At 40.2% G+C, this 12,680-nt stretch overlaps 1 protein-coding gene across 2 annotated transcripts in view; it reads left to right on the forward strand.

Moving 5' to 3' along the window:
* Positions 1-12,680, forward strand: part of Pcca (propionyl-CoA carboxylase subunit alpha) — a 370,367-nt gene that overhangs the window by 123,466 nt on the left and 234,221 nt on the right. For both annotated transcript variants that reach the window (XM_042285330.2, XM_006978778.4), the window contains exon 9: positions 8,373-8,451. In XM_042285330.2, coding sequence (XP_042141264.1) covers positions 8,373-8,451 — 79 coding nt within the window. The remainder of the gene's footprint in view (positions 1-8,372; positions 8,452-12,680) is intronic.

Consider the following 12,680-nt stretch of genomic DNA (forward strand, 5'->3'; position numbering starts at 1 on the left):
TTTCATTTGATTCTAGAAACACTGAATCTTTTTCCTGATTTATTCAATGACTTAAAGGGTCGTTGCTCAGTCTCCATGTATTTCTGTGGTTTCTATAGATTTTCTTACTACTGATTTCCAGTTTTATCACACTGATCTTATAAGACAGTAGTGATGAATTATTTATGTTTGCGAAGACTTGATTGGATGCTGAGTATGTAGTCTATTTTAGAGAAGATTCCATGGACTGCCGAGAAGAATATGCATCCTGTTTCTATTGGATGGAATATTCTGTATTCATCTGTTTAGTTCATTTGATCTACGGTATGGTTTAAATCTGAGCTTTCTTTGTTGAGTTTTAATTTTGATGACCTAGAGATGAGAGTGAGGCATTGAAGTCAGCCACTACTACTGTAAAAGTACAAGAATCCAAACATAAAACAACTTTTATGTTTGTTAATGCTTGCTTGTGAAATTAGGAGCCCGCCTTTGGTGCATCTGCATTTACAGTAGTAGCTCGTCTTGATTAATTAATTCCCATTAATTAGTATGCGGTGGCCTTCCTTATCATTTCTGTCTAATTTTGGTTGGAAGTCTACTTTATCACGTATCAGAATAGCTGTGCTACCTTGTTTTGGTGTTCTGTGCATCACGGATAGAATTTTTTCCATCCTTTGACTCTCAGTCTTTGGTGGAGTCTTTAGCAGTAAAATATGTTTTTTGGAAACAACAGAAAGCTGGATCAAGTTTTCTAGTCAGTCAGCCTGTGTCTTTTAAATAGTGTCTTTTAAAGTTTTATTGAGAGGTGTTAACTAATCCTGTGACTTTGTTGGTTGAGTGGGTTATAGTTTTTTCTTTACTTTCTCCTCTTAGTATAAGGGTTTTGCTGGTTTCCTGGGTTGGGTAATGGATTCTTTATAGCTCTCCTTTGCTTAGCTATTCCTGTCAAGAAGCTTATTCTGTCCCGTGCCCTTGTGGTTGACACTTTTTCTTCTTTCTGTTTGTGTAGTGTTTTAAGCGTCTTCCTGTAGCACTGGCTTGGTTGTCTTGAAGTGCTTCTGCTTATGCTTGTCTTGAGATGTCCTGTTTCTCTGTTGGGTTAAAATAGCTGTCTTGGTTGGTGGTTTTTACTTCCAGGGCCTAATATTTATAGTCCGATACTTTTCTGGTATTGAGGGTGACTGCTGAGAGAGCTAATGTTATTTTGTGTTCTTTGTTTTGTAGGTAAGCTGAAAATTGCCCCTTTAAAGCTTTTAATATTGTTTCTTTGTTTTATATTTTGGAATTGTGTATAATATGTTATAGGAAGGTTCTTTGGTTGTGTCCATATGGAGTACTAAATGGCTATTACATTTGAATGTTGATAGGCTCCCACTATAAGCTCTGGCTGGTTTCATTTCACCATGTAGACCAGGCTGCCCTTAAACTCGCAGCAATCTAGCTGCTTCTGTCTCTCTAGTGCTGAGTTAAATGGTGTCTTCCACCGCCCAGATGAGAATCTAATTTTTTTCTGCTGTCATTTCATGCTTTTAGTATTTATCTCAGCCCTTCTTTATCGTGTGGATGTTCAGGTCTGTTCTGATGCATTCTCTGATATAATGGATATATTCATTTATTTTTTCTTATTGATTTAGCATTTTGTCAGTCTTACCTTCTATTTCTGATATTTTTCTTCTGCTTAGTTTAGTTTATTGGTAATAGTGTCTTTCCACTGTCCTTTTTAGAAAAATTATTCATTAAAATTTTAATATTCATAATTTCTGGTGTTTTGTAAAAAAATCTTAGTTTCCCTGTTGAAGTTTTCTTCTATGTTGCTGACTTAAAAAACAATCTGTACTTCTGTCTTGGTTAGGGTTTTATTGCTGTGAAGAGACACCATGACAACTCCTATAAAGAAAAACATTTGATGGGGGCAGGCTTACAGTTCAGAAGATTTAGTCCATTATCGTCATAGCAGGAAGCATGGCAGACATGATGTTGGGGAGGGAGCTGAGAGTTCTACATCTGGATCTGCAGGGAGCAGGAAGAGAGAGAGAGCCACTGGACCTGGTTTGAGTTTCTGAAACCTCAAAGCACACCCCCAGTGACACACTTCCTCCAACAAGGTCACACCTCCTAATCTTTTTAAATAATGCTATTTCCTATGAGCCTGTGGGGGCCATTCTCATTCAAAACATCACAATTGCTGATTTCACTACTGTTTTGCTGACATTTTCTCTGTGCTGCTGTCTTCCTGGGTCCACATTTAATTCGTTTGCTTGTTTTGTTTTTAATCCTCTGTGTGTCACTGATCAGTTTTGCACGATAACTTTTGGAAACTGTGTTTGGTGCTGTACCTGTTCCTGTGTCTTTGAATTTGGCCGTCATGTGCCTGGCGTTCTCATGCTGCCTTCATTTCTATGCTGTCTGTGTGGCTCACTGTCTTGGTTTTGGGAGCAATCTCCTTGAGCAGCCTGTTCTTTTCGGTTTTGTTTGTGCTTTCTAAGACAGGGTCTATCTGTGTATCCCTGACTTTGCTGACCAGGCTGGTCTCTAAATGGTGGGTAATCTTTGCTCCCCTTCCCTGATGCTGAGGTTATAGGCATGTGGCCCACACCCACAGAACAGATTACTCTCGAAGGCTCAATTCTTAGTGTACTTTTCAAATGGCACACTTCCATTTGTCTGCCAATGAGCTGTGCAGCTGACACAGGGTTTGCTTTACTTCTCTGCATGGTACAACTTCTTTTCGCTCTTTGCCTGGTATTGCTTCATTTTCTTCATGGATTTCTAGTATACTTTCCCTATTATTCTCTTTGGGACAAAATCCTCTTTTTCTTTTTCTGACTCTGGCCTCCATTGGCTCACACAGAGGCAGCCTCTAGACTGCCATCTTACATAGAGGTTCAAGTCATGGTAATAAAAGGGGATTTATTGTAGTACCTTATACAACAGTGCCTGGGTAGACCAGCAATGGCTGTCTCATGCTGGAAAGCAGAGAATACATGTGTGCTGGCTGCCTCAGTGGTCTAGATTTGGTACTGAAATCCTGGAGCTCCCCTGGAGAGTGGCTGGTATTAATTCCACACTGGATATTCAAAGAACCTGGGGCCCCAATATCGGTAGGGGACATCATTAGCAGTCACAGACTCATGTGGGATGAGGAAGCTAAGGTGCCAGCTCACACTGCCTTCTTCCTGGCCCTATTGACTGCTCATTGCAATGTGTTCCCCACTTTGAGGGCAGCTCTCATCCCTCACAGACAGCCCCAAAGGGGTGTCTCTAAGCTGCTTCTAAATCGTGTCAAGTTGGCGGTCAAGACCAAGTATTAGTCTTCAAAATGTCACAAAGAACATCCCCTCCCCCACAACAAAAAATAACCCAACTGTTGAGGAAGGTCAGATTAACTGTTTTACATGAAAGGAACATAAAACGATGTGTAAAATGCAACATATAACACTCAATTTGACTGTGATTCTAACACAAGACTTTCCCCAGGGGATTTCCTTCCTGTCTGGATCTTTTCTGTTAAGGCTTTTGTTTTCTTCTCTGAGTTCCATTGTCCATTATCAGGTTCTATTCTCTCCGTCTAGAGATCTCTTCTCCCTGTAGTACCTTTTGCTTTCTTTTCACTTTGAACATTTCTTTAGGACACAAAGGCCTTTGTAGGTTTCCCAACTGTTTTAAAAAGATAACTTTCTCACCCCCAGTCTTATTTCACTTGGTGAGATTACTGATCAGTACTACTAAGTTTGGAACTGGGTATTTCCCAAGGAATATTTTGCTTTTGTCTCCTTTGTACTTTCCCTTCTCCATTGGTTTTTATATCCTATGAAAGTTCTGTATAAGAAACTAAAGTTAAAAATCTATGTGATTTAAAAATGAATTATGAATATCTTATCATTTAGATATTTTATCAGCTTTTAAGTTGCCTTGTTATGGCCCTTCGCTTACCCCATGTTGGGTGGCATTTGCTGGGAGAGTCTGGCTATTTACCTTGTCCTGTGCAGGTAAACATCTTATTATCAGCTGCTCGAGAAAGATGGTTCTTTATGTAGTTAGCACCCGTAACTGAAGGGAAAGCCTCTAAACTCTAGACTTTTCCTTATCTTCTGATTCCAACACATGGTGACTCAAACTCTAGATTAAACAAGTCTTTGTCCTTCTCTTTTGTGACTGGCCACATCCATATCACAGCTGTCTGTCACTTGTCCTACAAAGACCTTACAATCATAGTCCAGTTATGCAGCTCATTCACTGCAGCACAGCTGTGATCTTAGAAAGCGCTGTCAGCTGACTTTCTTCTCCATACAGAATTCTGCAACTGCTCTTCTATTAGGGTTCACTCTTCATTGCGTTTGCCTAAGCTCAACTCTTAGTATTTAAATTCACTTAAAATATCAATTTGTTTAGGGAAGTCATTTCAAGAAAAGAGTAAAGCTGGCCACTCTGAGGGACATCCTTCTCTGTTGTCATGTACCAAGTAGAAACTCTGCAGGTTTCTTTTTGGAAGTATTCATTTACCCACAGTTGTGCAGAGAGGAAACAAAGACTAGAGGCTGTGCTGCAGCTGGAGCTCTGGAGTTTCCTGATGTCTGCCCCAAAGGCATCCAGTGAGAAGACTGCAGAGGTGAGGAGAACAAGGAGTAGCATCGTGTGAGTGATCCCAGAACCAGGATGGTGGTAGACCAAGGCTGGCCCCAGCTGGGTAGGGAGTTCTAAGCCAGCATGGCTACATAGTCAGATCCTGTCTCAGAAAACAAACAAACCCAAGAGTGGGGTGTGTGTGTGTGTGTGTGTGTGTGTGTGTGTGTGTGTGTGTGTGTGTGTAAAACATGTATGCCTGTATATTTAAAAAATGTAAAATTAGAAGTGACCTCTTAGTATCAGAAGGGAGCTTGCCTCCTTTTAAAGTCTCGGATACTTTGTATTTTTTTGTGATAAGGAAGGTGGTTCTGTTTCAAACACATGTCAGCTGAAGAACATAAATTAAACAAATGCATTACAGACAAAAGCCAAATCAGGAGGCAGTTCTTTAGAGGATTAGAAAAATAAGAGATTGTTCATGGGAACTGCATATCTTGAGTAGGTAAAAGAGAGTTGGCAATGGTCATTGTTCTTGTTGATAATTTCTAATTTTTTAAGAAATATTGACTTTTACTAAATCCATATTTTTCTTCCCACTTCTAGTTCTAGGCATTGCATGACTTAACTTACCTAGAATGGCTGGACACAGTGAGATGGTAGGAGAGGAGCTAGGCTGTTTCATTTTGCTATCATCTGTGTGGAATGGTTTTCTTTCTTCATGTGATGGTGTCATCTGAGATATAATGATTTATCTAGCACCACAAACTGAGTATAAGACTTCTATATGATCTCAGAGTGTAGCCCAGAGTTATTATCACCAACTTCTGCTAGTTTCCTCTCTCCCTTCTATCATTTTCTTCTCAAAATGAATTAATTTTTATTTGTGTGTGTGCTTTATGTGTGCCACATGTGTGCAAGAACCCTTGGAGGCTGGAAGAGGGCATTGGATTCCCTGGAACTGGAGCTAAGATGTTTGTGAGTAGCCTAATGTAGGTGCTAATGGAACCCAGGTCCTTTGCAGAAGCAACATGTTCTCAACTGTGGAGTTGGCGCTGCAGCCCCTCCCAACCTTTTCATACTCAGCTTTTTACATTTTTATCAGAGACTCTTGACTTCCTGGGTTGCAGGTATTCATAGGTCTAACCAGAGAGATTTTTGGACAGGTTGAATTTTCCATCTTGTTTTCAAAATCACAAATGACTGCATAGTTGAGGATCAGTATAATATATGGCTGAGAAGACTGCAGATTCACAATCTTCAGGGACATGAAATGGAAGAGGGATGGGAGGAGAATGCTCCCTCACCCCTTGCTTTCCTGTTGCAAGGATGAATAAGTGTGGATGGAGCTGATAAACATGCTCTTTGAGGGGAGTGGTGATGGGTCATTTGCCTATAAAAAGACCATAAGTTGTAGATAGGATTTTGTAGGTATGCCAGTTTTGAGTTTTTACATCACACTTTTTCACTTCTCCAAAGTAGACTTCTGTTGTTTTTTTTTTTCCGAGATGGCTTCTCCATGTAGCTTTGGAGCCTGTCCTGGAACTTGCTTTGAAAACCAGGCTGGCCTCAAACTCAAAGAGATCTAACTGCCTCTGCCTCCCGAGTGCTGGGATTTTGCTTGAGTTTTCCTGCCTTGCCCACAGTCAGGACAAATCTCTGTCACCCGCCAGTCCCACAGCCGCTCAGACCCAACCAAGTAAACACAGAGACTTATATTGCTTACAAACTGTATGGCCGTGGCAGGCTTCTTGGTAACTGTGCTTATAGCTTAAATTAGTCCATTTCCATAAATCTATACCTTGCCACGTGGCTGGTGGCCCACCGGCATCTTCACATGCTGCTGGTCATGGCGGCGGCTGGCCGTCAGTCCTTCTGCCTTCCTGTCCTTTTATTTCTCCTCCCTGTTAGTCCCGCCTATCCTTCCTGCCTAGCCACAGCCGATCAGGTTTTATTTATTGATCAATCAGAACAACTTGACATACAGACCATCCCCCAGCACAGCCAAGTGCAGACCATCTCAGACACCTGCACTCAGGCCCATGGTCCTAATCATCCTCTATGCGGACCTGCTGAGTAACGCCACAAAGAACCCAAGAAGGGCTCCCACAGGACATACAGAACATCCCACAGCACTGGGATTAAAGGTGTGCACCACCGCCACCCAGTTTTACATTTTTTAAAGCATATTTCAATATGACTTCTTCATGGACAGTCATGGAGCACTGAATGAGACAAATGCTGGCCTCCCTTCCTGCTTGCCTACTGTGAGAATAAATGTCATGCATGACCCCTGGCGGGGTCCAGTATGCAAACATGCAAAATCCCCTTCACCAGCCACCTGTATCCCTGCTGTAGTTTATATTTCCACTGAATTGCTTCACTCATTTCGTAAAACTTCCCTTGTCTCCTCACCTATGTTCTGTTTCTATAGCTCTTGCCCAAAAATGTTCAAAGGCTCCATGTGTATCATTGTGTCACTGAACTGACCCTTCCTGTTGTATGGTCTTTACCCCCCTTTTCTCTATCTTCCTCTGGTCCTTTGCTATTTTGAATTCCAAGGATGAAATTATTTAGGTCTTTTGCTTTTCTCTTCTTGGATTATAAGGCCCACAAAGTAAGAACAATACATTTATATTTCTTCTCACTGCACTTGTGTTGTTTTCAAAATGCTGTCCCATATAAGCATAGCAAAAATATTTTAATGGATTTAATTATGAAATATTGAAGATGCAAGTGCTGTTTTAACTAAATCAATGATACTGTTTTGTGTGCTGGGGTCAAAGGTCTGTGACATTTGGTCCCTTTTTTCCTTTTTCCTGTAAGAGTCCTACAGCTAGAGTTGAATGCTGTTACAAAATCACAGGCAGGAAGGGTCCTGTTTGGCTCACTGTGTCTTTCCTGAGGAAAGACAATGACAGATGGAACTACGTGTGTGACTATTTCCACTGAGTTTCCAGAGACCCATTAAAGAGGGAGGCTGACTTTTCTTTTTTGGTTTATCTTATTTTGAGACAGGATCTGAGTACAAAGCTCTGGCTGTCCTGGGACTCTGTAGATCAAGCTGGCCTTGAACTCACAGAAATCCTCCTGCCTCTGCCTCACTGCTGAGACTTACTTTTTTTGCACATATAGTTCAAGAGATTGTAGAATGATAACTTATGACTTTCTCTCGTCTCATAAAATTGTAACTGAAATTGGCCTTTATTGGGTCCTGACTTTGTATCTTCATGACAACCTGTTGAATGTATAGAGAACTGTAGTAGTCATTTCTCCAGTCTTAGCAATGAACTCTGGCTCGTCTGGGAAATAGCCCTGTTCCATTTTTTCCCCTTAATGTTATCCTGCCAATTATACTGATAAATGTTGTAGGCATTCTCTGTGACCTTTAATGTGAAAATACCCAAAGTACTTGTATATGAGAAAGAAATTAATTTGTTATGCATGCAGGTGGCAGTTTTTAGAATCATAAATGTGTATGTGCACATGTGTGCATGCTGTGTAAACTGCTTTTATCATTGGCTAGTTCAGACTATATTTCTGACTTTGGAATTGTCTGACAAGTAATTTGGTTTTTGTTTTGTTTCGTTTGTTTAGATTTTATTTCATTACTTGGGAAATATATTTATTGATACAAATACTATTTTTTAAAAATGCTCATTCATTAAGATAGGAAGGTCATTACATTGATAGTGTTTCTGTAACTCTGAAGAAAGAAACTTTTAAATAAATTATTGTCGTCTGTGTTACTGAACATGTGGTCAGTTGTCATGTTCATACGCCCACATGATCAAAGACTGAGCATCTGTCTCATTCTTCCCTGCTGGCAGGCTACCCTGTGATGATCAAGGCCTCAGCAGGTGGCGGTGGGAAAGGCATGCGCATCGCTTGGAATGACGAAGAGACCAGGTGAGAGGCTGCTTGAAATACACTTTTGATGAAAATTGCAGTTACCAGAGTTTTATTAAACTGACAGGTAAACAGATACCCAACGCATAATGGAGTAATTACAGTGACCATCTAATCTTTAGTTCTTAGATGGGAGAGAAATTGATGCTGTGTAGAAATCTTCTGTATATTTTGAAGATAATTATCCTACTATAGAAAGGTTCTTTAAAACAAATTTTTATTTTACATTGGTAAAGGGTTTTGTTTTTATGATTTTTTTTTAAAATTAGAGTTGTTCTGTTTTCTATGCAGAAATCATTAACATCTGGCCTTATAATTTACAGTGTGGTCTAAGGATTTGAACCAAGTTTATTTAATCTCAGTGTGTAATTATTTTGATAACTTTTAGTGTGGAGGATATTGTTTTCCTTCTGAGTTTGAAACTGCTGTATATCTTTTATATGTAATGTATTCTGTTATACATTTAGAATACTTATTTTTTTTAATTAATTTCAGAATGTTATTTAATAAAGCTTTGATTTTTCCAAACACACAGTTGGTTGAATCTCTTTATGCATCTTCCCAGCAGCTAGGGCATCTTCCATAGTAGCATTTCCCATCTAGATTACGTGAGCTTTGTGCTTTGGAAGTAGTTTGATAAGTCCTTTGCTAAGGAGTTCCTGAAGGGCTGTCCTGTCTCCAGTGGCTCAGACATCACAGCTGGGGCGATAAGCTCTGGTGGAGAACCCCTTTGTGTAAATATACAGTGTCATCAGGCAGGCTAGGGTGTTGAGCTTGCCCTGAATTTGGCCATTGGAACTTCTGCTCCCTTTGGGCCTTGCCCACAGACTTCTTCACCAGGGCATTGTTTTTCTTGGCCAATTTTTTTCTTGTCATTCTTTTAGAGGTAAATAAATTTTTAAGAAAAGTAATGTATTAATGACATGCATAGCAATCAGAAAGAGAGTGACTAATGCAGCCAAATCTAAAACCACGGGAGGCTCGAGAGACATGGCTCAGTCACTAATGTACTTGTCATGCAAGCATGAATGTCTGAGTTGAGATACCCAGCACTTACGTTAAAAAAAAGAAAGACACAAAAACTCACAAAATAAAAACAGTAAGAACAACAAAACAGGAATGGTAGTTCAGGTTATAGTCCTGGAGCTGGGGAGACAGAGGCAGTATAATCCTTGGTACTTGTGGGCCTACCAGTATAGCCAAATTGGCAAACTCCAGGTTCCATGAGAGGCCCTGTTTAAAAAAAAAAAAAAAAAGAAAAAGAAAAAGAAAAAGGTAGAGAGCAATAACAGAGGTAGACACTTTGTAGACTTCTGGCCTCTGCTTGTACAGACATGAGTACAAACCACACACACACACACACACACACACACACACACACACACAGAATAAAAAAGGAATTATATATTTGGCTATAGGAGAAATTTTGTCATTTATGGAGATGGGGAACTAAAATTTATATAATTATTACTTTATCATTAATATTGCCTTCCTATTCTCTCTCTATACAGAAGTAATCTGGTCTTCCAAATGGCCAGTTCTGCTTTCTCTTCCTTTTCTATTTTTCCACTTGTTTCCTTTTTAAATCTCCTAGAGAGAGAAGCCTGTGTTACTTAGTGGGAAAGTTGTTCAATAAGGTGGGATCCAAGCCTCAGAAGTGAGGTTTTAATGTAAGCAAGAAGACAAAAATCCCCTAGAAACATGGTCTCCATTAAGACCTGGTAGGAAGGCACTGTGTTAGATGAGATAGATGATGGTCTGTAAAGCACCAGTGTGTTAGTTACTTTCTGTTGCTGTGGTAAAAATGCCGTGGCCAAAAGTTCCTTATCAAAGAAAAAGTTTACTTTGGTGTATGGTTTCAGAGGGAGGATCCATAATGATAAAATTCAAGGGAAATTCATGAATATAGAGCATGCACATTATTTTATTATCACCAACCTGGAATTTAACATTTCCTATAGTATAACAAATTAAAGTAAAAGTGATATCTATGGAACTTTCCACCATTAAAGACTACATGTATCTTCTTACTCCATTATGATGTTGTGGGAGTTGTTAGGTTATGTGAGTGATTAGATTCATTGGAGCCACTATGGCTTATTATTTTAAAGATTATTTATTTTTTAATTTATATGCATGTGTGTGAGTCTGTGTGAGTTTTCGTGTTCCAAGTGCATGCAGGAGTCTGTAGAGGCTGGGAAAGTCCATCACATCCCCCGGAACTGGAGTTACTGATGATCATGAGCTGCCTGATAGCAATTCTGGGAGCCAAACCCAGGTCTTCGACAAGAGCAGTAAGCGCTCTTCTAAGCTATCTCCAGGCTTTGGAACTTGCTATTTAATAAGGAACCATGTATGTTATACCCTAAACATTTGAAAGAATATTCTGATGTCTATCTTTCATTGTATGCAGTCCTATTTACTTAAAAATTTATTTGAATTTTTTTTGTTTGCAGCAGTAGGGATCAAATCCACTATAATTCCCATAATAGGAATGCACACTACCTCTGAACCACACTCCCAGTCCACTTACTATATTTTTATAAGAAAAAGTCTTGATCAGGATGATACTCGATTCTTAGGCTCAAATGATTCTTCTGCTTTGGCTTCCTAAGCAGCTGGATGGCAACATGTGTCACCGTGTTTAGTAGTGCCATGCGTTTTGTAGAACATGCAGTTTTGTTTTGACAAGTTCCTTGTGTTACATCTTCTGCCAAGGAACCCATGGCTTAAGCACAGTTGGGAAGGCCTGCTCTGATGTGAGGATCCAAACCATGAAAAAATAACAGAAAGTGTATAGTATTGTGGAGGATGAGACTAGAAGAGTAACGGAGAGGAGAGACATAAAATGGTGGGGAGAATTTCCCATGAAAAGAGGAGGGTCAGGAGTTCAAGCTACATTGAGAGTTAGAGGTCAATGTGGGCTACATGAGACTCCATCTTGTAAAATTAAGAGTGAATAAACAGTAGGAATTGGATCAGAGTGGTCTTGGTTGGGGTGGAGCACATCATGAAAACTTTTAAGAGTTTGGAGGTTATAGCAGGGGACTGTAGTAGCAGCTCATTTATGAAGAACAGTCATTGGTGATGGTCATCCTTTTTGACCAAATCTGCAGCTTTGAGAGGGTTGCATGTTGAGAGGTGAGTGGGAGAGGGGACATTTGCTTACGTCAGCCAGATCAGGTGAGTTAATCCTGGTGATCTATAGGGTGACAGACATCACAGCCAGGTTTTCCTTTCATCCTATGTAGGCTCTTGTGGGTGATCTTTGTGATAGCAGGAAGGATTGAAAGGGTCCCAATAGAGAAATCATGGAACTTCAACAAATTTTGACACTATGTGCTGGGGATGTCTTTCTGTATGCTATGAATGTGTTGCTCTGATTGATTGATTGATAAATAAAACACTGATTGGCAAGTAGCCAGATAGGAAGTATAGTATAGGCAGGATAAGCAGAGAGAAGGCCAGGAAGTGGATGGCTGGGTCAGGAGATACCAGCCCGCCATCCAAGGTGCAGTATGTAACAGGCACACAGGTAAAGCCACAGAACACGTGGCAACACATAGATTAACAGAAATGGCAGAGTTTAAGTGTAAGAGCTAGTCAGTGTTAGGCCTGAGCTAATGGCTGAGCAGTTTTAAATAATATAAGCCTGTGTGTGTTTATTTGGGTCTGAGGGGCTGCAGGACCGACAGGTGAGAGAGATTTGTCTTGACCACGGGCCAGTCAGGACTGGAGAAAACTCCAGCTACAACTATGTTTTTTTAATTAAAAATATTCAAAGATGTGAAAAACAATATGATGACCTTCATGTATGTATCACCCAGGTTAGTCAGTAATCAAGTTTTCGGGTGGACTAAGGAGTTGGATGATCTTGTAGGTCAGAGTGCTTGTTGTGCAAACATGGAGGAGGAAGTTCAAATCCCCGCTATTCATGTAAAAAGCCAAGTGTGGCTGGATATACCTGTCATCCTAACAACTTTTAGGGCGGAGACTGGAGGATTACTTGGACTTGCTGGCCATCAGTCTAACTCCAGACTCAAGGAGAAACCCTGCCACAAAGGGATGATGGAGATGATAGGACAGCCAATGTCCTCCTCTGGCCTCCAGGCACATGTACACACTTGTGAACACACATAAATACATATAAATGAATTAAATAAGATTTTTCTCACATAGGTTTGATAAGACTCACTCTGCTAGTGCTCTTCTTGGACTGAAGGTAGATG

This window comes from Peromyscus maniculatus, chromosome 9 (assembly GCF_049852395.1).
Source record: "Peromyscus maniculatus bairdii isolate BWxNUB_F1_BW_parent chromosome 9, HU_Pman_BW_mat_3.1, whole genome shotgun sequence".
NCBI lineage: Eukaryota > Metazoa > Chordata > Mammalia > Rodentia > Cricetidae > Peromyscus > Peromyscus maniculatus.